Source organism: Opisthorchis viverrini (genome assembly GCF_000715545.1).
Source record: "Opisthorchis viverrini unplaced genomic scaffold opera_v5_147, whole genome shotgun sequence".
Lineage (NCBI taxonomy): Eukaryota > Metazoa > Platyhelminthes > Trematoda > Opisthorchiida > Opisthorchiidae > Opisthorchis > Opisthorchis viverrini.
In genome coordinates, this window is record NW_008751803.1 from 480,117 (window position 1) to 503,508 (window position 23,392).

General features: G+C 45.5%; 1 protein-coding gene across 1 annotated transcript in view; it reads right to left on the minus strand.

Moving 5' to 3' along the window:
• Positions 1–300: 300 nt before the first annotated feature.
• Positions 301–23,392, minus strand: part of T265_06794 (hypothetical protein) — a gene marked incomplete at both ends in the record, with an annotated part of 31,461 nt that continues 8,369 nt past the window's right edge. The window contains 6 exons of the mRNA XM_009172159.1: positions 301–1,883; positions 3,737–3,852; positions 15,173–15,620; positions 17,627–18,893; positions 19,314–19,699; positions 22,612–22,733. Of these exons, the coding sequence (XP_009170423.1) occupies positions 1,215–1,883; positions 3,737–3,852; positions 15,173–15,620; positions 17,627–18,893; positions 19,314–19,699; positions 22,612–22,733 (3,008 nt within the window). The remainder of the gene's footprint in view (positions 1,884–3,736; positions 3,853–15,172; positions 15,621–17,626; positions 18,894–19,313; positions 19,700–22,611; positions 22,734–23,392) is intronic.

Below are 23,392 nucleotides of genomic sequence, written 5' to 3' on the forward strand. Positions count from 1 at the left end.
CACAAATCCCCTTGAGTCCCAAGCCGTCCAAAAGCTGTGCGCATTTTTCATGACGGGCAATGTAGAACCTCTAGTTCAGATAAATAACGCCATCAGAGGTAATATAGATGTTCGACCTAAGGCAGTAAACCTTCGATGCGCTGTCGACAGTGATGATGACCTATGGCAACGCGATATGGGCCAAATTGGGTGGGCTTGACCTGAGGTTGCTCACAAACTTCTCCGTCCCTATGGCAACCTGTCAGAAAACCTAGCTCATGCGGTGAGAGCAGGGTCCGGTGTATGAGACAAAAGACGAAACTCAGTACTGATCACCAAATACATTAGGGGGCGCAAATCACAAACAACAGTGACGCACTGGAGGACAAACGCTAGAGTTGGATGAACAAAAGGCGTCGACGATAATACAGAAAAGACTGTACACACGCACACACGTGGGGAGAACGCGGTCGTCAAAGTAACCCAGTTCCTGTTCGAATGAAGAAAACAAAAGGAACAAACAGACACCACAAAACAAACTGTTGGCCTCTCGAGCGTTGAGTCGAGAAGGAATGCACTGGAAATCACAGAACGTACGTGCGTGTTCTTTGTGTGGGTTTTTGTGTGCACCGCGCGACACTGACTGAACGAATGCAGGCAAACGGGTTGGAGCGTAACAAAACGCAGAACGATGCGTGTGTGACTGGTGGGTAGTTAAGGTGTAACACATGAGCGTATGGTCACTGACCAGTATCACCTCAACCAAACATGCTATGAACACAGATATACGGGTAGCGATCAATCTGATATACAAAAAATACATCAACAGCAAGCACCCCCCAAAACTAAGGGTGATTGAGCGAAAAGCAACTACCTGCGAAGAGGAACAGATTAAACGGAATCATGTAACCAGGAATCTTTACATATGGAAAGTAGTATAATATTTAGTGTTTAATGGTGCGAATCGGTTGCTTTGGTCATGCGAAACTACGTAAAGCACGCAAACACGCGCAAGCAATGAATCTCCGGCACCAAGAGGAATGTGAACAAAACGATTACGTAGTTGATGACCACACAAATGCGCAAGTAGGATGTCAAAAACGTGACGAAGACAGTTGAGACAAACAGGATCACAAATGATTGTGGAACGACAAGGTTCGAGGTAGGTAGGACGGAGCAACACAACCAAGGGAAGAACCATGGGCACACTGGTGTATCACCTGATTGAAGCATTACTATTGTTGCCGAAAGAGTTGAGCGCTTAGATGATGGTGCTGATCGCCCGCCGCGGCGACGGCCGACAGCTGATGTGGATGGAACTGGGCCGCATGTTGGTTTAACAGCAGTTCGAGCTCTTGCCGATGTTGTTGTTCTTGTTGTTGTTGCTGTTCACGCTGTGCGACAGCAGCAGCGGCAGCAGCTGCAGCTGCCGCATAATACGAGGCTGCTGCAGCTGTGGAGTCATCCAGCTCGGGCATCGATGCGGTGGTGGGCCAAGCATCATTCACAATGGGTAATTGTACAGTATTGGGTTGAGGAACAGCACAGTGGTGGGAAGCACGTAGATGGATTGCGGGCATGGTAGGAAAATTAACGGCAGGAACCTGATTTCTGTGTTGCTGATGCTGTTGCTGTTGTTGTAGCTGGAAGTACATAAGATTGTGATAAGCAGCTGCAGCTGCGTGTGCGGCCGATAGATGGTGGGCGGTCTGAGATTCCGTATCACTGGGGGAGAACGAGAGGCGCGATTGTTTGCGAAGACTTGAGCGAGTTGATGAGGTACTCGGGGCAGTGACTATGCTGGGACGATCGGGGGACATCGGTTGCCCGGAATGATACGAATTGCGAGTTATGCAATGAGGTGGAATGCGACGTTGTGTGGCACCATCGTTGTAGATAGAAGTCTGTAAGTATGGGAAAATTTCTTGATGATTTTAGCTACTTAACATATCGTCTGCTTCAGCTTACTTTCTCAATTAGCTTACTCCAATTCAAACTCTACAGTCAGTTGATCATGATCCAACATCGATGAGAAATTCAGCACTCAAAACTTCATGGGAGAGTGGTAAATAGGGTAAAACCTAAAATAACAACCACCTTGGACTGTTGCGACCGATACTGCATCAGTACGTTACGTACAAACGTGATCGACTTGATCAAGAAAAGAAAGTTATTACTAGCACTTGAAGGATCCAAAAGCCAGTAGACGGCTTCACCACTCTACTTACAAGAAAAATACCACAAACGAGAGATTCAGCTGGAATTCAATTGACTCCAATTTCAAATCAGCGTATTTCATCAACAGTCCACCGCTCCTTACAACGACCGATGGGTTTTAAGAACGGCGATAGGCTTTGTTGAGCTATCAATGGAGGCCGCGAAAATACAACACATCACAGGGACGAGTGTTTTTTGAAAGGTGACAATTCCACGGGCCTGTGCTGGCATTGTCCCACTCAACGCCTTCGCAGCTAAGTTGATCTCACTATAAACCTCCTCCCCCTCTCCCTAAATTCACATTCGTGTGTTCAAAAGGTATCGATTCTTTTCCTGTGTGATTCCCATCCTCGGTTAAGTCAGACAACGCGTCCAGTTAGTCGAAATAGCTCATTGGCCAAGGCGCGATGGCTCAGTGGTTAGAGCGCGAATTTACTAACCGGAAGGTCCATGGTTCGAACTCTACCTCTGCCTCTTAAGTTCCCCTGTCTGGGCTTGTGCAACCTGGCAGTATCCCACTCTTCGTGCTTCCCTCGGGTGGCATGAGAGCTAGGCACCGAAAGGGTGTTACAGCTGAACGAAGGCGCGAACTTACCGACCAGAGGATCCGTGGTTCAAACCCAACCTCCTGTTTAGTCTTGGGTACCCTGGAAGTATCTCAGTCCCCATGGTTCCTTCGGGCGATATGGCATTTAGGCATCGGAAAGATTACCACTGAGCGCGATTCCACTAAGACAAGGAGCGGGTTAGACTGCCAGTTCAACCAGGACATTATGTTGTTGATTCTCTATCTGGAAATGCTGGCTAAAGATCCGACAAACCGTGCATGAAAAGGTCGTATATGACGCGGTTCATTTAGCAAGACGGCTCAGTGATTAAGTTGCCAGCTACCAGTATCAAAGCTCATAATTTGAACCAATCCGGTTTTGCGTACCAAAATTTATAGCTGAACGGAACGTTTACTGGACTGGAAAAACCGTGCGGGCATTGACAATAGAAAATGTCAAACGGATGTTTAGCAGCTGTGGAAGCCGTAGCCGATCGATAGACGCAGGCGAAGTCAACAAAGTAACTTGACAACTAAAACAAACTCGTTCGTGGGTTTCGGATAGCACCTGTATGGGCTTGGATGAACATGGCGGTACCACGCAGGAACAATCTAAAGAACTAGCTTTCACTTAATAAGCACACGAAACTGTCGGCCCCACCTGGCACACCTTGTACCTCGGATCAGGCTTTCCAGTATCCTCGATACTGTCACATTGTAAGGCCGCATCTCAATCGGCGGGTATGTTTGCGGATAAAGTTCAAACCAAAGTATCACAAAGATTATGCAATTCGTTCACATATTTTCATCTCTTCTGAACCCTACATGCTTTTTACTTAAAAATTACTATCTTTCATCCTATACGACGAGACACAGATGAATACAAGAAAATGATCTCCGAATGAAATTTTGACGCGTGTTACGGAACCTATCGGGCGAGCAGAATGAGAACCAGCGAAAAAAAACGACTTTCAGCCGTTCAACACAACTCACCCCAGCAGTGTTACGAAAATTTCCCGACATATAGTTCAAAGTGGGTGAAGGCAAGAAGCATGTGGAGGACGAACAGTCTTCTTGCTTTATCATTGGCTGCACACGACCAACAGGTACTGGAAAGAAAATATAAAATGAGGGCTGATGAGATTTTACAAAGAACTTCGATGACGTTTTTCACCATCGCGAAAACCCTCTCGTTATTCGGCACTCAAGAAGCTGTGTTCGTAGGCCTCGACTGGCAGGTAGTTTAAGTTGTGTTGCCGGTTGTGGCGCGTTAAAGTGACACACTGAATATGTACAAAGATAGGGGTTGGAACAGTCGCGTACAGGTGTGATTCGAAGCCTGATTTAGCCATTGAGTGGGGACTTGTCCGAAACACTCGTTCCAGAAAAGCAAGACTGGACAAAAAATATGATAATGACTAACACACCTCTAGAAAACGATTCATTCGAAGATCGGCTGTTAAATCTGGGTGGTATTTTCTTCAGTCATTGATCGTTCGTTGGAAATCTTGTAATGTTACCATGCTAGTCAAACAGTAAGCTCACATGACGAATAAACAGTGATCAGCTTGTGAAACGTCATGGCCTGATAGGTCGGTTTAATGGTTTTCTCGCTGAGCTGGAGAATTTGGTTGTAAAAGGTTCATCACCAATCGAAGCGGAATTGCACTTCCGTCCATAGCACAACTCCACTAACAAAGTATTACTGTATTTCGAGTGGTGATGAAACGTCGCAAATCAAATTGCCTGGCTGAGAGCATAAACCAACAACCACCAATATGGCCACAGCTACCAATATACTCTTCAACTGTAAGCCTGGTGGATAAACCAGGTAACGGCATGTACTTCGCATGCCAGAAGACTATCTGCCTCACAGAGCTCTCTTTTACCAGCCCTGCACTGAGTAGAAGCGACCGAGAGGTGGAAAGTGTATGACCTGGCAACGAATCATGAAAACTTAGTCGGGTGGGCAATTGTGGCCTCCCTGAATGGGGACCCAGGGTTGATGATATTGACGGAAATGGCCCAATTGCGCAGTCATTGGCGCTCGTGCATCAAAACTATCGCTTTCAATGCGTAGCTACCCAATTTCCACACGAACTGAACACGTCTTCGCCTCTAAGACTTGACTGTATGTTCCATATTTCCGTTTTCCGGTGTAGCAGCTGGAACCAATGTGCCTATGGCTGATAAGTTGGAACTGAATTGACTGAGGCTTCGCCATTTCGAATATTACTGAACAGGATTCAATTAGTGGGATCTATGAAACAATAAAGTGACCATCCGTTGACGTACTCCATCCAGAAGATCGGGAACAGAAAGAGTAACAGGCAGATGACGCTTGTTAGGACTCGATCGACTTCGAGTTCATCGCATACAACACTAGCTAGCTAGGTTATTGAACTGGTACGCCGATATTGTATTCTCAACCAGCTCATTCAACGTCATTGCGATAGGTTCCGTTCAGAAAGAGGGCCTCAGTCGATCTACCACAAAGCATCAAAACATGCAATTCAGGCACTCTAGATCACATTAATAACGGAAGTCCCCAAAAATGCAATAACTGGAGGGAGTAAAACTTGTCAGGATTGAAGATGAGACATTCGAAGTAGAAAAAGGAATGTCTAAAACCATCATGAAGTAAAATAAAAAATAATAGAATTTAAAAACATTTAAGCTGTATTGTGTTGGAAACATGGATGAAAAATTGATGGAACCGGGAGTTTTGAAATGTTGATATTCAGAAAACTAATTATTGCACTCTCGCGAGAATCTGACAGATTTGTTGTCCATCCAGCTACCAGTGACATTTAGACAGAATTTATGAATCGCGCACCCACACCCATCCACGATTGAATAATCTGGCGGTATACTGATCATTATGCTTCTTCTGGATCGCAAGTCAGTTAAGAACATGAAGCATGTAACGTCCAGCCGTTTTTGTTTCTAAGATGGTTAGTATCAGCCATATGTAACGTGACAACGCTTGAGACCATATTCTATGTTCTACACCTCAGTGAGGTGAGGTTGTGTCCCCGTATTCTATTTGACAAATGTCTCGTCTTAGGACAAACATGCCACGCTCCGCACGAGTGCAAAAATGAGTACTGGCAGAAAGTGATGGTAGGATTCAACAGTTCCAAATGAAAATCAAGTTGCTAAAGTCTATCACTAGCTTCTCTGCGTAGTTATTTTGATGATAGCGCGATGGTCGAACAACAACGCGTTCGCCAGACATCACACGGGAACACACTCTCACTTCACTGAGGCTTAGAATTAACAACATATAACAACATATATATATCATATATAACGTATATATAACATATAACATATAACAACATATATAACATATAACAACATACAACATATAACAACATATAACATATGACAACATATAGCTATCGCGCTACACCTGGCGTAACAACATAATCATATATAACGTATATATAACATATAACATATAACAACATATATAACATATAACAACATACAACATATAACAACATATCATATATACGTATATATAACATATAACATATAACAACATATATAACATATAACAACATACAACATATAACAACATATAACATATGACAACATATAGCTATCGCGCTACACCTGGCGGAGATTGACCGTCCTACAGAAAAATATCCCTCTGATGATCGAAAACAGTTCGATTCGGACTGTTATCGAAGATTGAGGCCGTTGGGATCCGGTTACGCAACCTACGGATCCGTGTCAAGAAGCTAATACGAACTTTGAACTTGTGCTTGTCAAAGGTCAGTCTAGTCTTCAATTGGCAATGGCGAAATTTTATTTGGTCGATTTCGCTTTTAATGGGCTCCATCGGGAATCAGTCACAAATCGGGTCAATCTCGCAACAACGATGAAAAATGACGGTAAGCTGAACGTCACTTAGTGACAGTTTGGTAGCAGCGCTCCTCCTGCAAAACTAAGAGCCAACCCATGAGATGAACTGGGGAGAATATTCCTGAGAACGAATTTCACTCATCCACCAAGTAATATCAGTAAGAGCGTGAGCGAAAACTCACAACTATGAGCTTCCGCAAAACCCCTAGAAGATTGTGGAAATAAAGCCAAACGTAGGATCGCAATATGAATTACAATACCGCACAAAAAAGTACAAGTTAAGATCGGTCATAAATACTTCACCCACTGATGACTACACATGAATACGTGGGTTTACGCTACATACCACAGCTGAGTAGCTCATTCTAGTGCCGCTACGCTTAAACCCTTTTTACACAATGGAATAACGTGGGTAAGACGCATTCACACCGCCCCTTTGTTTGACCCATTGCAGTATTGATCCATATTCAGAAATGTTCATGTGAATAAAGCAGTGAACAGGCGGTCAGTGTCATCATAAAGTCACTCTCTGTTCTGTGGAAAAAAGGGCAACCGCATAACAAGCTGGAACTTTAACGAAGCCCCGTTGTGGTAAAAAGCGAACTGTAGCGGAAAAAGAATGGCAACGCCACGTCAAATTACGCGACACACTTCCACAACATAGCGACTGTAATTGTCCCTCTTGCGTAAAATATCACAAACTTATGTGATACCAGATTCCAAGTGAAAAGTTTATGTGAAAACCAGGGGTAGAGGGGTTCGTTGTTCAGTTAGCTGTCCACCATTTTAGAAATCAATTAGGATACGACAAAAGAGTAATGTAAAATTGAGGGCGGTTATATATAGCGAAAGATCAGATGTTCCACAACAAGGTACTGATTGGCGATCACCCTAACCGTAATGTATATATTTCGTGTAAAAGGTTGTAATGTCGAATCCCTAGCTTTAAAGCTCACCAAAGACGACGAAGCGACCATCAGTGAACACAATGCAACAGGACAGGACAGGACCCGGGCTAGTGAACTATGGTGAAAAATTCTCCTTTGTTGTCATTGCCCAAATAAGACGTTGGGAACCGACCACAGGTAGAAGTGTTATGTTACGTCATGCAAAAATAACTGAAGAAACCAGTTCTAGTGTAAAACAGATGCACATATGTGGCAGTTTACACAGACAGATAGTAGTTCCAATCGGCCTAGATGGACGACGACCAAGTACGCGAATAACAGGACAATCGATAACAAAAAGTGACACTCACTTTTCTTTTCTGAGCGCAGGCTGGAAGCCGAAGACACAGTGGAGAGGTTGCTCTCAATGTTCGATTTACAATCACTGTGCACAGGACGAATGCAAACAGAAACAGATGGAAAGATGAGTGAAGAAAAAATTACGTCTTCAGCGTTGTTTCAGGAACAATTCTATTGTTAAACAAGTGTATTGTGGTTCAACTACATCCTACTTAATATAAATCGATTAAGAAATAGAATACCTAGGAGTAAATAAACAATCGTTAGTACACCATAAGAATTCCCATGCACAGGATTGAGAGTGCGTTTCACGTAAGTGCAGCCACATGATGTTGAACTAGTGCTGATCACATCTTGTTAAGCAGTGTGAAGACAGAGTGCAACCATGCTGAGCGCAACAGAGAAGAGTAGAGAATGAGGAAGGTCCTAAATCAAGCGAAGCCATCTAGTAGAGCACAGTATTGTAGGCCACCATGAAGAATTGACCAAGCTTCACTGAACACATGGCACGCAACGAAACGAGAAAGGAGACGACAGCGATCAAGAGAGCCTATTTTATGGGATCTGTTAGTGTCCACAAAGTGGAATATGGATACTATCTCTTGCATGAAGCTGCTAGTTCTTTCTAGCACGGGAGTGTGATCATTTATAATTATATAGACAGCACATTCGTTAAGCCGGATGGTGTTAATGCAGAGCTGCTGGAAGAACCAGGTTTATTGAAACGACGAGTTTCACCGAAAAGACCCGAGACTATCATTCAAACAGACCACTCATAATCGAATTTGAGTGAGGTGTCTCCATTGCAACACCCCAATGGAACCATGAGTTGCCGAATTTTACACAACTGGGTGTACGTAAAACTGAGACAACGCAGAGAACAGGGGCGACTATAAGAACACTTTCACAAGGTTTGAGTAGATGTGACTGCATTAAAAGCAAATCTGGTATTCACTGATGATCACACCCCATGATGATGTGAGTAATGGTCACCGGGTTGCTCGCTGGTGCTAAAGGCATGTAGGCCCTAGCTCTGGGATGTATTCTTTCCATATGTGGACATTTCTATTGGTGGCTCCGATCCCATACAGCAGTAATATCCCCACTCAGCCAACATTCATCGTGAAGGATTACGGTTACGAGGGAGAAATCCGTTTTTTAGACATTTACTTAGTGGAAGCTGATATTTTGGACTTACTTCTTATCATCATCTCATCACCACACCAGTGCCTTCGTCACTGTTAGGAGTCATCAACGAGATTTAGGAAATTCGAGTTATCAAACGCCCGATTCCACACGATAAATCCAGCTAAGGACAACGCGTTCAGGTGACTGAGCTTTAGAAAACCGACAACCATCCAGTAAAATCCCAATCCCATGGCCCAAAACATATAAGGTTTTCCACAGGCTTTCTGACTGCGAGATGGCCCAAGTAGTTAGAGCGCGAATTTACCGACCGGAAGGTTCCAACCCGACCTCTGCCACTCGACTTCCCCTGTCTAGGCTGGGGCAACATGGAAGTATCCCAGCCCTCGTACAACCTTCGGGTGGCATGGCAGTTAGGCACCGAAAGGGTGCTACAGCTGAACGATTTTTTCTGACTGCTCACCCGTAGTCGGATAATTGTCTGAATTAATCGATGGCCGGTGTAACCAAGAGTCACACCTGTCAGAAAATAACGGATACTCACTGCGTGATGCCATCCATCTAATTACCAGTATTGTGGTCAAATGAACAGCAACCTAGTTTTATTGTTGTTTTATTATTGATCTACAAACAAGTACGGCGGAAGACAAAGAAGACACATGAAGGAACAAAGTGTCCAAGAGGAAACGAGTGGGCATACTTAAGGAGTATGGGTGTGCGATCCAAAACTAGTGAGTACGACTGGTCTCGTCATTCCGTGAAAGCTTCCAGTCCATGGCTGGATGGACCTATAGCTCCCCATTCTAGCGGACCTAAACACCTGTTGCGTTCTTCCACACCAATACTAGACAAACGGCCTTCGGACATACGTAGTACACGAGCGAGTCAGCGTAACTGATGCAACAGTACCAAACTTTCAACCGAGCGTCCGCTAGATAACTTGTCAAATACCATACGACCTAATTCGGAAGCAGAAATACATCTGCAATGGCGCATAGGTCGACGGCTGAAGGCAAGTAGTCATCCGTATCCCGCACAAAGAGGTCAAGTTTCGCGCCCACACAGCGGCACCGGTCGCGCTGCAGATTTGTACACTCTTCCTTACACTAATATGCTAATATAGCAACGATGCAGTGATCGGGTAGGTTGAAGGGAGGTGCAACCAGCTTATTCAGGTAAGCCCAGTGGCTGGTACAGATAGTTGGGCTGCACCCCCAGGGTGGTGTAATCGTGAGCAACGTTGACGGTGCAAAGCGCATCCCGAAACCAGAAGCTAAGTGATCCAACTTACTCAAGGTATTTTGTCTCTTGATAGAGTATGAACTAAACAACACTGCCATCCGCACATTTTAAATTACTGAGTTCTACGACGGATGGCCCGACTCGCGAAACAGTAGACGGTTTGAGCGATGCCTCTTTCGGGGTGAAAGGAGAGGGCGACAGAGCGTAGCTCCGCCGGAACACCACTTATGATAGCAAACTCAGGAGTTTCCCCGTCTACCTTTACAACGTTGTTGCATAAGTGAGAAAAGTGACATGACGATTTCGAAAATGTCTTTATTGGTTGAGTGGCCTAGCTTCAATGCCTCCCGAAGGAAGCACGAGTGCTGGGATACTGTCAGGTTGCCCAACCTAGGCAGGGGAGGTCGAAAAACAGAGATCGGGTTGGAACCACGGACCTTCCGGTCAGTAAATTCTCACTCTAACCACTGAGCTATGGACACTGAGGAAGGAAAGTGTTGTTAGTAGTCTGTGAGTATGGCGATGTTTAAGTTGTCGAAGGGTGGAGACACAGTGAATGCACCCAGGACCCGCGAAAAAACCTGCCCGGTTTTCACGGATATGCTGTTCACCGGAGATTCTGAGTCTTGAAAGAGTGACAACCGGAAGGATTTTTGAGGCAATCACAGTGCTACTCAGCTCCGCTGCTTCAGTGCTCTGTTCTATAGAATTTTTTTCCAAAGCAAGAATAAAAATCGACGGCGCTCGTTGCTCTTTTCTTTAACAATACATCAAACGTGTACTCTTATACGTACGCACTACTCCATCGTCCTTGGAAGCGGTCGGCGAGAAAATTGGGACAAGGTGCCTTGTGTCTTTTCAAAAGCTGTTTCTTTGTAGAGATTTGCAGTTGACTTCCCATTTCACACAAGCCGCTGATTTCAGCAGCATTCTTAGACCAGAAGGCCGGCTGAAACGATTTTCAGTGCTTTGCGCAAAGTTGCAGACGACTGTTTTGCGACTGGATAACAGGACTGGCTATTTCCAGTGACTGTATCCAGTGGCTGCTTTTCACCAATTAATTCCCACGTAAATCGTCTATCGGTCGATCTTGGGGTAGTACCACTGTCATCCTGGTGAGATGTTTATCCTCTTCCCAATATGAGATATGGCGTTTTGACATACACTAACAATTCTGTTGCAAATGGGTTGTCGAGCAAGCAGCATGAAAGACTGTAGTCAGATTAACCTGAAATTTCTTTAAATCATTCCGTTCTTTTCTGTCAAGGCTGCCGTTGGAAGCAGCTCAGATAAGTCTGGTTGTTACTTTCCTCCTATCGGGAGGTCTTGTCGGCAATGCTTTTCGAACTGAGAAGCGAGTCTTTGATTCAGTGACGAAAACCATACTGCAAGAAGAACTTGTGCCACAGCACGGCCGAGTCCTTGAAGGTGTTCCGAAAGTAATGAAAGTCTTGAGTACGCGGCCAATATCGACAGTCGATTGTTATATGACCTGACCACGAGAAAAATTACCTGTGGTTCGGAGAATACCTAGTACCAAGACGTGTTATTCGGAACTGGGAACAGCCTACGCGCAACTGAATGAATCGACTGCCACAGTCTGTGCTTAAGGCGGGAACCCCAAATTACCACCAAAGTGGCGATTTCTGTCGCTAGGTCGCCTAACGTGAGCCTATATCCAAAAAGTGTACAGCATGTACTGATTTTCAAAAATGACGAAGATCGGGTGACAGAATCCATCTGACCAATTGAACAAAGACAGAACATCGGACGCTGCTACGTGGAACGGATGATCTGGCCTAAGCGGAGCACTTTTGCTGATTTTGAGTTCAAGGCTAAGGGTCAAAAGGCGAGAAACGCAGGAGCGGTGTGTGATAGGTAACTAAAAGAAATTGAAATTAATCAAACGTGTCGGTTTAGTCCCTACCGAGGAATGGGATGTGTTTGAGTACTTCAACTTGGCCCTTTGATTCAAGTCTCAACAGGAATGCAGCAGGATCTCGGGTTTTGTTTCGGGATCTCATCCGTAGTGTCTGACCTTCAGATCAGTAAATTCGCGCTCCAACCACTGAGACATCTCGCTGTCTCGCGGTTTCTACCCACTAGGTACCCACTAGGTACGAACAGTGCCGCATCAATGCTCAACGCCAACGCTTTATTGTCCCGGTAGTTCCGTTAGAGCTCACCTAACTTCGTCGTGTCCCGTTGGTGTACTGAAACCATAAAGATGTTAAATGAGTCAGCCAGAATAATGGGAATTCTAAAAAGTTGGGTCACAGTTTCAGAATTTGCGTGATGAAATGAGAAAACATACGTCCCATGGATGCACACGCGGAGGACAGCGCCCACGTGACAAGACTTATCAGTTAAACAGAACACCGTGAGGGTATACTGAACCACATACTAAGCAGAAGCTCGAGCCATCCGGTTCGATACAAAAGAGGTGACATCCCTCCTAGACAACATCAAGAGCATATAACAATTCAACGATAACCTGTGCGTGCTCTTGAACGGGCCAGAAACGTATGAGTTAGCAGATCCGCATGAAAGAGTTCTCTTATTGAAGTAGCCTTTAATGTTCGTACCACTGAGCTTAACAGTTATACTCTGGTTTTCAGATGAGGGTAGCACAATGCACAGACAGCAGGCCACTAGACCTAAGACCCGCAACAAGCTCTGTACGTGTGTTTATGCTACATACTAGACAAGCCTCATTACAGACATCATTCAGAGTAACACAGACTGAAAAACCAACCCAAAGTAGTCTGGTGTAAGGATATGCTAGGAATTGGTGTAGTATATTGTTAGTTTCGGGCGGGCAGTAAAGCAACTGTGCCCTTCAAATGGATCAGCTAGTAACCAACAAAGCGGGTCACTGAACAGGGACACGATTCATGACAACAGTGGCATATAGTTAGGTCTCAGCACGGCACTGAAACACATACTTAGATACACACAAAGCAGCCCTGCAATGTCCTCAAACGAGAATACAACTTCAGAAAATTGGATAATCACATCTAAGAGGGGATAGATTTAATGAAACAGTCAAGGTCAACATAAGCTAAGGACAATCACCAAGTGACAAACAGTACGCGCTGAACGCAATGACGACCAAACTGAACGGGCAATTGTTATATATTCTCACCTGCTGTTTAGGCCAGCGAGCTTTTCGGGATTGGAAGATGCCGTGGTTGACGTGGTATTCGCAGTGCTATTTTGGAACGTGGTTGGTTGGACACATTCTGACAAAGAAGACTCCACAGAAGTTGCGAGATGGTTCTCACCGTCGGATGTTTCGAACCGTGTGGTAGTGGCGCTACTTATTACTGCACACGATTGACCTGCAAAACGGATGTTATATGAAGTAGTTAAGCCAGGAAGCTGCATGTAGGTTAGTATAGCGCGATATAAAAGGGACACTTAAGGGTTCAGTTTCGGTTCAGTTTCCAAAGTAATCGATTGGCGGAGCGTCTGGTGTTGCTCCAATTTTTTTCGGATAACTCACGGTTGTTGGTAGGGCGAAGACATTTCTCACTAAGCTCTGTATTTATCCACCCTAACTTTATCCATTAAAATTTTTCACACTAAGTATTCGACGCACTCAGGTAATCGTTCAGCCTTATATAGGTCGGGTTTGACTAAATGAAGCCGGTTATCTGTCAAAGGCCTGTTGTATCATCAAGCATTTGGTGGACTCACCGACACATTTTGAAACTACCTAGCAGTGACTACCTCCTACAACAGATTACGACAAAGACGAGCAAAGCTTGGTTTCTGTGACGGCTCATATTGGCTAATAAATCACACAAATATGAAAGTAGACAGAAATCATATAAAGTGAAAAAGTGGAACAAATTTGTTCGCATTAGAGAATTGATCGTAATCTGAGAGGACAAACAGCCATAATCTCGCAAGTACCATGCACCGAACACGACTGGGTTAAGGAGTGTCGTTATCGTCAAGGTAGCTATAAGTAGTGATGCATAAGTTATGTTGCTGGCTTGGGTATCCGGACAGTTACAGCTTCCAGTACCGGCTATTCGATGCCTAGTACTGATGTCTGGGATTAATTTGACTTGACAGGATACGACGTTGTGACTAACTCACTGTATGTACAGCAACCCTTGGGTCGTTGCAGTGAGAGTGGCAACTATACAGCAATCCCAAACCGACTGCAGCCCATCGGTCAAGGGCAGGTTGCACAAGAGACGAACGAAGTCCCCATTGGACCCGAGGTTTGCTCTGCATCGAGTTCAAAATGAGAATCGTTGTGCACGGAAAAACTAGGGATTGTGTGTGCTGTCGCCACATTATTCCAACACACGGAGCGGCACCATGCCAACAAGAACATGTGCTTGGTGTGTGCTCAAGTCGAAGGAGTACAAAACAGTGTACATACGCATAGCCGCAGTACCAGCTAGTGATATCCTGTTAAAATCCCGGTACGACCAACACTGATGAGCTCCAGCAAGAATAAAACTCAATTGCGGTGCTTTCTTTTTTGGTGCAGAGTAGTCACAGCAAGTGTGTCAGGAAGGAAAGAGGACTGTTCAAGTTAGACAGATACGAATGTAAACATCTAATTCAGTTTAGTCAGAGTGCCCCAAGACTATAAGACCATTCAACCACATCTCGTTCATGTGACTCGCATCCTGAAAAGGGTGTGGGCAGTAAATTAGACTTTTTATTTAAAAAAACACTGAGCCGCATTGTAAGCGACTTTAGACTGAACGTAGTGGCTCTAAGGTGGCTGTTAGTTGGCGGTCTCGAAAAAAGCGGTCAGCTGGGACCAATTACTCCCTATGAGTGTTAAACCGAGCTGAGCTGACCGTCTCGTGGTTTGATGGCTCCATTATGAGCTAAACATGCTTGAATAACACCAAGCAAAATAAAACAATTGAAAGGTGTAGGAGAAACTTACAACAAGCATTAACGTGCGAACATTCCGCACCCGATAAGGAGGGGATTGATTTTGGCCGAGAATCATTCACGCGCTCAGGAGTGAGGCGCAGTTGTGTTGTGGAGTAATCACTCACAAGATCCGGAGCCCATTTGGAAGTCTCTGGCGTTATTGGAGGCCGTTCTCTGCCAATGTCCAACTCTGCGCTCGTGACCAAATTAATCGGCAATGTTTGATCTGTTGCCGTCAGTAGTTGATTGTTTCTTGCCATCGTCGAGGACGGACTTGCCGAGCGGGGGTAAGATGGAGTGATCTTGGGTCCATGGTGGTGAGGCTGTTGCTGAAGGAGGGTAGTATAGTTCTGTGGCAGCTCCTGAACGTATACCGCAGGATTGCTCATCAGTGGAATGGCCGCGGTATAAATTGGTTTGACAATACCCGCCTGGGGTTGTAGTCTCGATCCAGACAACTGGAATGAACAGAGAAGCAAGCCAGTTGAACAGGGCTTTTGCGGGCGAATTGCTAAGCACAAAATGTGTCATCCTGTCTTTCAAGTGGATCGTGCTTATCGGTATTCCTGCAGATGTTACGGTGTTGCATCTTATGGTTATGTTCACTGAGCCAATAGGCATATAGGGATTTGAGTGCAATATCAAAGGTATCTATCCTTGAAATGCCTCTAGCTCTTCAGTCTCAAAGCACGATTGATTGTTGATTCTCTCGATCTCCGTTTACACCATGACAGAGTCCAGAGACATTTCATGAGTTACCTCCCACATCCATCCTTCGAACCCAACCCTGAAAGGTATTTTATCCGAATTCTGATAATAGCTTCACAACGGGACACCCGTTCTCATCAGAAATGTCAGTGAGATGCCCTAAGGGAGTAACCAACTGGGTATCTTAGTTAGCCCGAGATAACCAGCCTAAATCCAGGTGACTGCGTCAACTCCCATTTCACTTCTACAATTGGATTTCGGGTTCTTTACACTAAACATTACGTTTCGATGAGACAGTGACTGATGAAAACGAAGGTGTGCGTATTTGTGGACACTAGATTAACGGGTGGCTTTACCCGACACGGAGTGGCGAGGGATGTTTTCGGGTTGAATTGATGACGTCTCGCTGAGATGCCCTGTTTGATTCCTTGGCCGGACAGTTCTTTAAAATGCTGCGTATCGACGAGTTGGTTCTCCACAATTATCTGGAATACACAAGCCACTCTGGCAATCAGTCCGTGCAGACAATGTGGTTCTGATCAATTCTCTTTTCATGGGATCAGCATTCCTTGAAGCCAGTCTAGCATCATAACAAGCAGAAGGATTCTATCAGACCTGCCACAGAAAACAGTATGAAAAAAATACACTTCCACGTTTCCACAACCGTAAAATTTCTCAATACTGGCGAAAAGGGTAACGCGTTTACCATTCTTGTATAAGTACTACCTGCCGCTGACCCATCTTCATCCCCAATTGATGATACATACCTTCCTGAAGTTTTCACCAAGGTAAACGGAAGCAACCAAAGTAAATGAGCCTCCCTATCAGTCCTTCTCTATTCGACATACTGTTTCAAGGTGGGCGGTTCTCAAATTAGTGGAATTAGAAGAGAACTTTTGAAGCAATCACCTTCCTTCTTGTAAAGAAGTGTGAAGGCTAGTCCAAGTGTGGTAGAAGCAGAATCCGACATTCCCACATATTTGAGCCAGTCAGGAGTTACTAAAAATTCTACTGTATGTATGTGTTAGTGATGCATACGTTGGAAAATACCACGAATCCTCAGCAAAGAGTATACTGCACCTGGAGGGTACAAAGTGATGACCTTGACGGCCAAAAAGGTGGGAAGTACTTTGTCTGGGACAACAGCCTCAGTAGCTTCCGGTCTTGATTTACAAACCAACGGCCTCTTTGTCGAATTATAAAAGGAAGATATAGCACAGTATCACGGGGTCCGTATGATCCCCTTTTGAATGTCCGGAGACGGTGTACGACATTACTGCTAATCCATTTCAGTGGTGCTCTCGTTGTTAGCTCCTATCCAGATTGTCTGAATGAGTGCCTAGAACAGTAAGCACCTCAGAAGTACTATGGTAAACTAACACTAGTCCCCATCTGTATTTATTTTCATTTCTTTCTTCACAATAAGAGAAAAAAGTTTTTTTCTTAAAATCGTCCAGCTGTGGTACCCTTTCGGTGTCTAACTGCCATGCCACCAAAAGAAGCAAGAGGGCTGGGATACTGTCAGATTGCCCAAGCCTGGACAGGAGAATTTCAGAGACAGAGGTCGGGTTCGAACCACGGACCTTCCGGTCAGTAAATTCACGATAAGGCCTTCAAACAAATCACGGTTGTACCATAGCGATGCATGAATACCAAACAATTATTTTGTGCCGTCAATGATGATGGTAGCTGGGAGAAAATTTACTCTCCTTTAAATATCATCATCAGAAGTCGAACCACATACTAAAGCACTTACCAGATGAGTGGCAACAACTCGAGTGGCTGGAATGCTTTGAAAGTTCACTGCAGTTTGTCGTTGTTTAGCTTGGTGGAACTGAATACGTTGTTGTGAAGTTGGGACAGAGCACTGAACCAACGCTCTCGTTCTGGGAAGTAATCCAGTTTGGTAAGGATTGGTCACGTGCAGTGAGTTCAGTTCAGCAGCCGATGGGGCAAACAGAATTGGTTCCTGAGGTTGGTGGCTAGAAAGAATGTGGTGTTGCTGAGGTTGTTGCTGCTGTTGGCGTTGTTGAACAGCGACAAAAGCAGCTGCTGGATTACGGTAGAGTTGTTGCTGTTGTTGCTGCTGCTGATGTTGTTGTTGCTGCTGCTGCACGAACGCATTTAATCTGTCACGTAAATCCACGGTTTCTAGTGATGTCGAAGAAACAGTAGTTGGCGCGACGTTCACCGAAATATAGGGTTCACAGCGGTGCAGCTGGCTTTGTTCCTGACCAATGTAAGAACTCAGAACCAGAGCAGCTTCCTCTGCTTGTTCCGCAGGAAGCCGAGGGTCGAGTTCCGACCTGTTGATGGGTGGTTGCCTTAGCTGATAAAGACAACCCCGGGAACTGTGAGAGGACACGCGTTGGTGATTAGAGACAGATGCGGCAACAAAATTGGAAGATACAGGAGCCGCAACGGCATTCAATAATGAAAGAGCGTTGCCACTAGCTGCGACAAGGTCGTAAAGTGACAGTGAATAGGGTACGGAAACACGGTTGCCGAGGAATCCAGAATGAACATCTTGTGTGCTTTGATAAACATCCGCTTTTGGATGGGCCAAAAATACGGTGGTGGGAGAGGGTTCCATAGCGGTTGCGCAGCTCTGTGTGTTGTTGAATATGGTGACAGATGACTGCTGATTGGTATCATTAACTAAATTCGGCATCCTATAATGACGCAAGTTATTAGGATCGGAGAACATCCGTTCTTCCACAACGGACTGCGAAGCAGGTTTTGTAAGTGCGGCAGCAACGGCTGCCGCAGCATAGTAGGCGACCGCTGAGCCACTAGGATGACACATCGACGTGTGTGGGAGAGAAATGCTAGCCTCCGGCCCCAGCATTGCTTTCGTGGTTGAACTGTCGGGAGATGGAGCGGTAGATATTATCCCTGTCGACGAATGCTCATGCAAGGATGGCAGCGAGCTGAACTGCTGCAAATTGGACCGTGCAGACAAAAGGTGCTGTCTACGAGTCGCCTCGTGACAAACTTGCATGAGGGTAAGAGATTCGTGGAAGCTGGAAAACAGACGAAAATCAAAGCAAGTTGATTGTTGGAGGAAAAAAAGACAGCTTACCACGTAGTTACAGTAAGAACAGTAGACATTTCAAGAGTAAAAGCTAGAACGATAGTGTGTGGGATACCTACAGTAGTCCATGCTGATAGACCCAGTCACTATTGTGTACAATAATCGAATTCTCACTTCACGGAAACGCAAACGAGCTCTGGGGTTTAATACCTTCTTCTGATCATCCAGTTATATACTAAATCGATACTAATCTGATACACATATGAAGAGAATCAGCTTGTCTGTGGATGAAAATGGAGATAATACTTCCAGATTAAGCATGATAAGTGCATACAGGCTAAGTACAGGCTAAGTGCAACCTCACGCACGTGTCGATCCAGAGAAGTGACTAAAAAAATGATGAACATACCGTTTGGAAAAAGGGTAAGCCTGTAGGTGCAGCATTGTGATGAAAGGATGTAAAAGGGCACTGTCAGGGACCACCCGTTCGCTGGGACGCATCTTCAACATGAGCGACAATAGGGATGCGAACTGCTGTCTGTCTTCGATGTCCAGCTCTCGGTCTGGATCACTCGGTGATGGGACTCCGGGTACTTCACAGATTTGACTCAGCGAAGTGAAGAAGTATTTTCGCGCCTCTTTCGCTTGTTGACCAGTTTCTAAGGTGTATTCTTCCTGAGTTTTTAGTCTCCAATCACAGTGATACGGATCCCGAATAAAAAAGGTGCTACATTTCCCTGCGTTCTGTAATAAATCCGGAGGAGGGGGCCCCTGTGTTTCCACAATGTACCGCATCTGTTGGGAATAAAAGGGAGAGAACAAGAACTGGGAAAAACGTGTCCCCGATGAGCAAACCCAGTGGATAAAAAATCGTTCAGTTATAACACACTTCTGGTGCCTAGATGCCATCCCACCCGAAGGCTGCACGAGGGCTGGGATACTGCCAGGTTGCCCAAGCCTAGACAGGGAAGTCGAGAGGCAGAGGTCGGGTTCAAACCACGGACCTTCTGGTCAATAAATTCGCGCTCTAACCACCTGGGCCATCTCGCCCCCAGCGAATAGATGACGCAAGTAACATTAGCAATTAAATGTTGTGGAATGTAGGTAGCTCGGGTGCGCTGTTTGGTTGTTGGTCTGTTCACCGACGAACAGACCAACAATCAAATTCGCAATTAAAGTCAAATCGTTCAGCACCATCGAACACCATTTTGGAAAACAGAGGATTCAATAACATTGAAAGCTACTGAAAAACTAAGCGGAACCTCAGTAATCAGCCTTGCTTATTTTAGCTCATAACCCACATATTGAATTTCCGAGCTAAAAATGGCTATAGTAAATGTGTATGGCAAACCCAGGTCGACCAATAAAAAATAACCTAGGTGTTCTGCTTAGGATGGAGGCGCTGATACTACCAACACGAACTCACAAACATTGAAAAAGCTCGCGCGAACTGATTGTACCCGAATGAGGTGCTTTCACTCATTTGGGAAACTACATGTTCTTCCCATCTTTCTACAACCAACTAGGATTAATCGGCGTCTCTGTCATCGATGGCGACACACCCGTAGGAAATATCGGCACATAACTACCTTTTATGATCACCATCAGAAATAGCACATCAGCGGTGACACTGGTGCTTCGGTCCAGTAGAACAACGAGGTTTATCTGATTGCATTTAACCTTACAAGGGAAAGAAGACACGAGAGTGGACAAGAAAACTCGGTGCTTATATACCGCGAGCACTCAGAGGTGCCTGCACCTCCAAGAGCTCAAACAGACAACCTGGAAAGCAACTGACAGCACGAAGTCCACTGACACCATCTTTCAGTCTAAATAGCATTGGGTTGCACACAAGATATCTCCCAATTCGAGACATTGCTTCCTTCGAGGTAGGCACCACAATGACGCAAAAATCGAGGAGCTTTAAAAATGCATTTTATTCGTACTTCGAGGGAACTATTTATGACAATGCTGTAAACGGAAAGTAAGAAATAAATCGGCTCCTGAATTATTTTTCAAGATTTGAAGTGACGCAACCTAAAGAAGGCTCTCCGTCGTCAGTCATCAATAAATTAAGCATTAACAATGTGGAACGGTTTACGTGCCACCGTGATCCATTGAGGTATATTGGAAGGAGAAGGCGAGCGTCCTTGCAACACATGCAGTCTCTTATACCAGTTTGATCAATGGGTAGAGGTTGAGCAATACTGCCTCCTGGTTCCCCAGATTGGGGACTAGAAGATATGTGGGGACAGCCTGTTGTTTGAAAATCAATCTTCAAGTCTTGACACCCAATCTATCCGGCTGCTTTTAATGCTCGCATTCTGAAGCAAGCAGGACTAAAGGCTGCTTTTGCTCTCACAAGTGCCTCGTTTGAGACTGCCGTGCGCTTCGTACAAAAAGAAATAAAATCCAAAAACGGTCACTGAACTGCTCCCATCACTCTCCACTCGCCCCCGGCTATGCATCCCAGCCATTCAGAGGTCGCTGTTGCGGGATGTGAAGGGGTCGGCATTGTCCTAAGTCACTGGGAGGAGGGGTCCTCATTTCACCGGATACCCGTTGATGGTCACCTCTGCACTGCTAAAACGACAAAACCGACAATCCGGTATCTCACAGCCTCTGTATTCCTATTCAAGTGAATAATTCTTGTTGTCTTACAAAGCGGGAAACTAGACAGCCACACGTTGCATGAGGTAGCTTTGGGACAAGAGCATCACTGAATATGTGGCCAAGCCGTGTCACTAATTTTCGGTGAGTCCATTCCTGGAACGCCTCAACTAATGAGACGCCAGTTGTCTACCAGACTAAATTAACTGGTAAGTGATTTCAAGCCTCAGACTATTTATCTTTCGGTCGTTCACACTCGGCACAGGGCTGGACGGAAACAGTCCTGCGAGATGAACGGTCTTGTGACCAGCGAAGTATTTGTGCTGTCACCTTGTCGTGGTGGTCGGGTTTCAGAGATGCAATGATCCTGCAGGCTACATTGGCTGGGATTCAAACATCAAAGTCTCAACCATAACAGGAAGACCAACGGGGAGCAGCCCGACGAAGAACAGCGAGTCCCCGTACTGTGAATAATCATAACACGAGACGGTCTGTAGATAAAGTCGTACTGTCTTCCGCGAAAAGAGTGTGAAGGCAGTAACGTGACCCATCAGGCAACCAGCATGCACATATTTATGGAATCAGCGATGCTGCATTCTCCCGAGGAAGGACAGGTTAGCAAAGGTCGGTCCCGAAAACCACACATCCCGATCGCCAAACGGTAGACGGTGACCGCCGGTACATTATCGCTCAGCTGTAGCACCTTTTCGGTGCCCAACTACCATGCCACCAGAAGGAAGCACGAGGGTTAGGATACTGCCAGGTTGCCCAAACCTAGACAGAGGAAGTAGAGAGGCAGAAGCCGGGTTCGAACCACGAAATTTCGGTCAGTAGATTTGCGCTCTAACCAATCGAGCCATCTCGTCCCCAGTGCATTATACAATACGGCCGAAATGCTTTTGAAACCAGATAGACGTGCTGCTGAAAAAGCGCCTGCTGTGCACAGCCGCACTATGAGTGAGACAGTAATGCCTTACTCCATGTGTCCTCGGGCCAAGCCGGTCCACAGCAGCCAAGTAGGTTAGACTATTGAATCATTGGCACCGGGAAGGGACCCCAAGAAAACCCCAAATTCCGTTGTCTCGCGGGTCAAACACTCGCGTCAAAGACAAGGGGAAGGGTCCCCGAGCAAAACCGTACGTTTTCCCACTGCTTTGTGGGTCAGACTTTTGAGTGAAAGGCTCAAGATGGGGTTCTTCGGCCAAACCCATTCCTCCGGCTTAGGCAAACGGGAAGTGAAATTTGTCGTTACAACTCCTCGCTCACTTTCCTTCTCCCACACGCCCTCCCCAACCATTATACAAAGCAGTGCAATCAACCCATCTGCCAGGCCCCTAGCCACTACTCCATGTCTAAACCTTCGCCCAGAAATATGAATCACAATAAGTGTTTGCTAACCCCGAAAGATTTTATCTACGTTGCAGTCCTTAATATCGGTACACTATGTCCTATTCGGAAAAAGTCGTCCCTTGCTGAAACTGCTTTCTCTCTCCATCGATGTATCTGGTGCCTCCGAAACAATCATACCAGACCCCACTTGGATTGTGCTCCTAAATCCGCTTAGGACAAGCTCAAATGTTCCACATTTCACTCTTCAGTTATCTGGTGATCCTGGTGTAGTAACTCGTGTGCGAGTTGCACTCAGCCCGAACGCTGAAAGCGCTTTACTGGGGTGGATCCCAGTAAACGGCCGTCTGTACGGTTGTCAGGCCCAATTAGGATTCGTTCAGCTGTAGCATCTTTCCGGTGCCTAACTTCCGAAGATGGTACGAGAGCTGGGATACTGCCAGGTTGCCCAAGTCTAGATAGGGGAAGTAGAGAGGCAGAGGTCGGGTTCGAACCACGGACCTTCCGGCCAGTAACTTCGCACTATAGCCA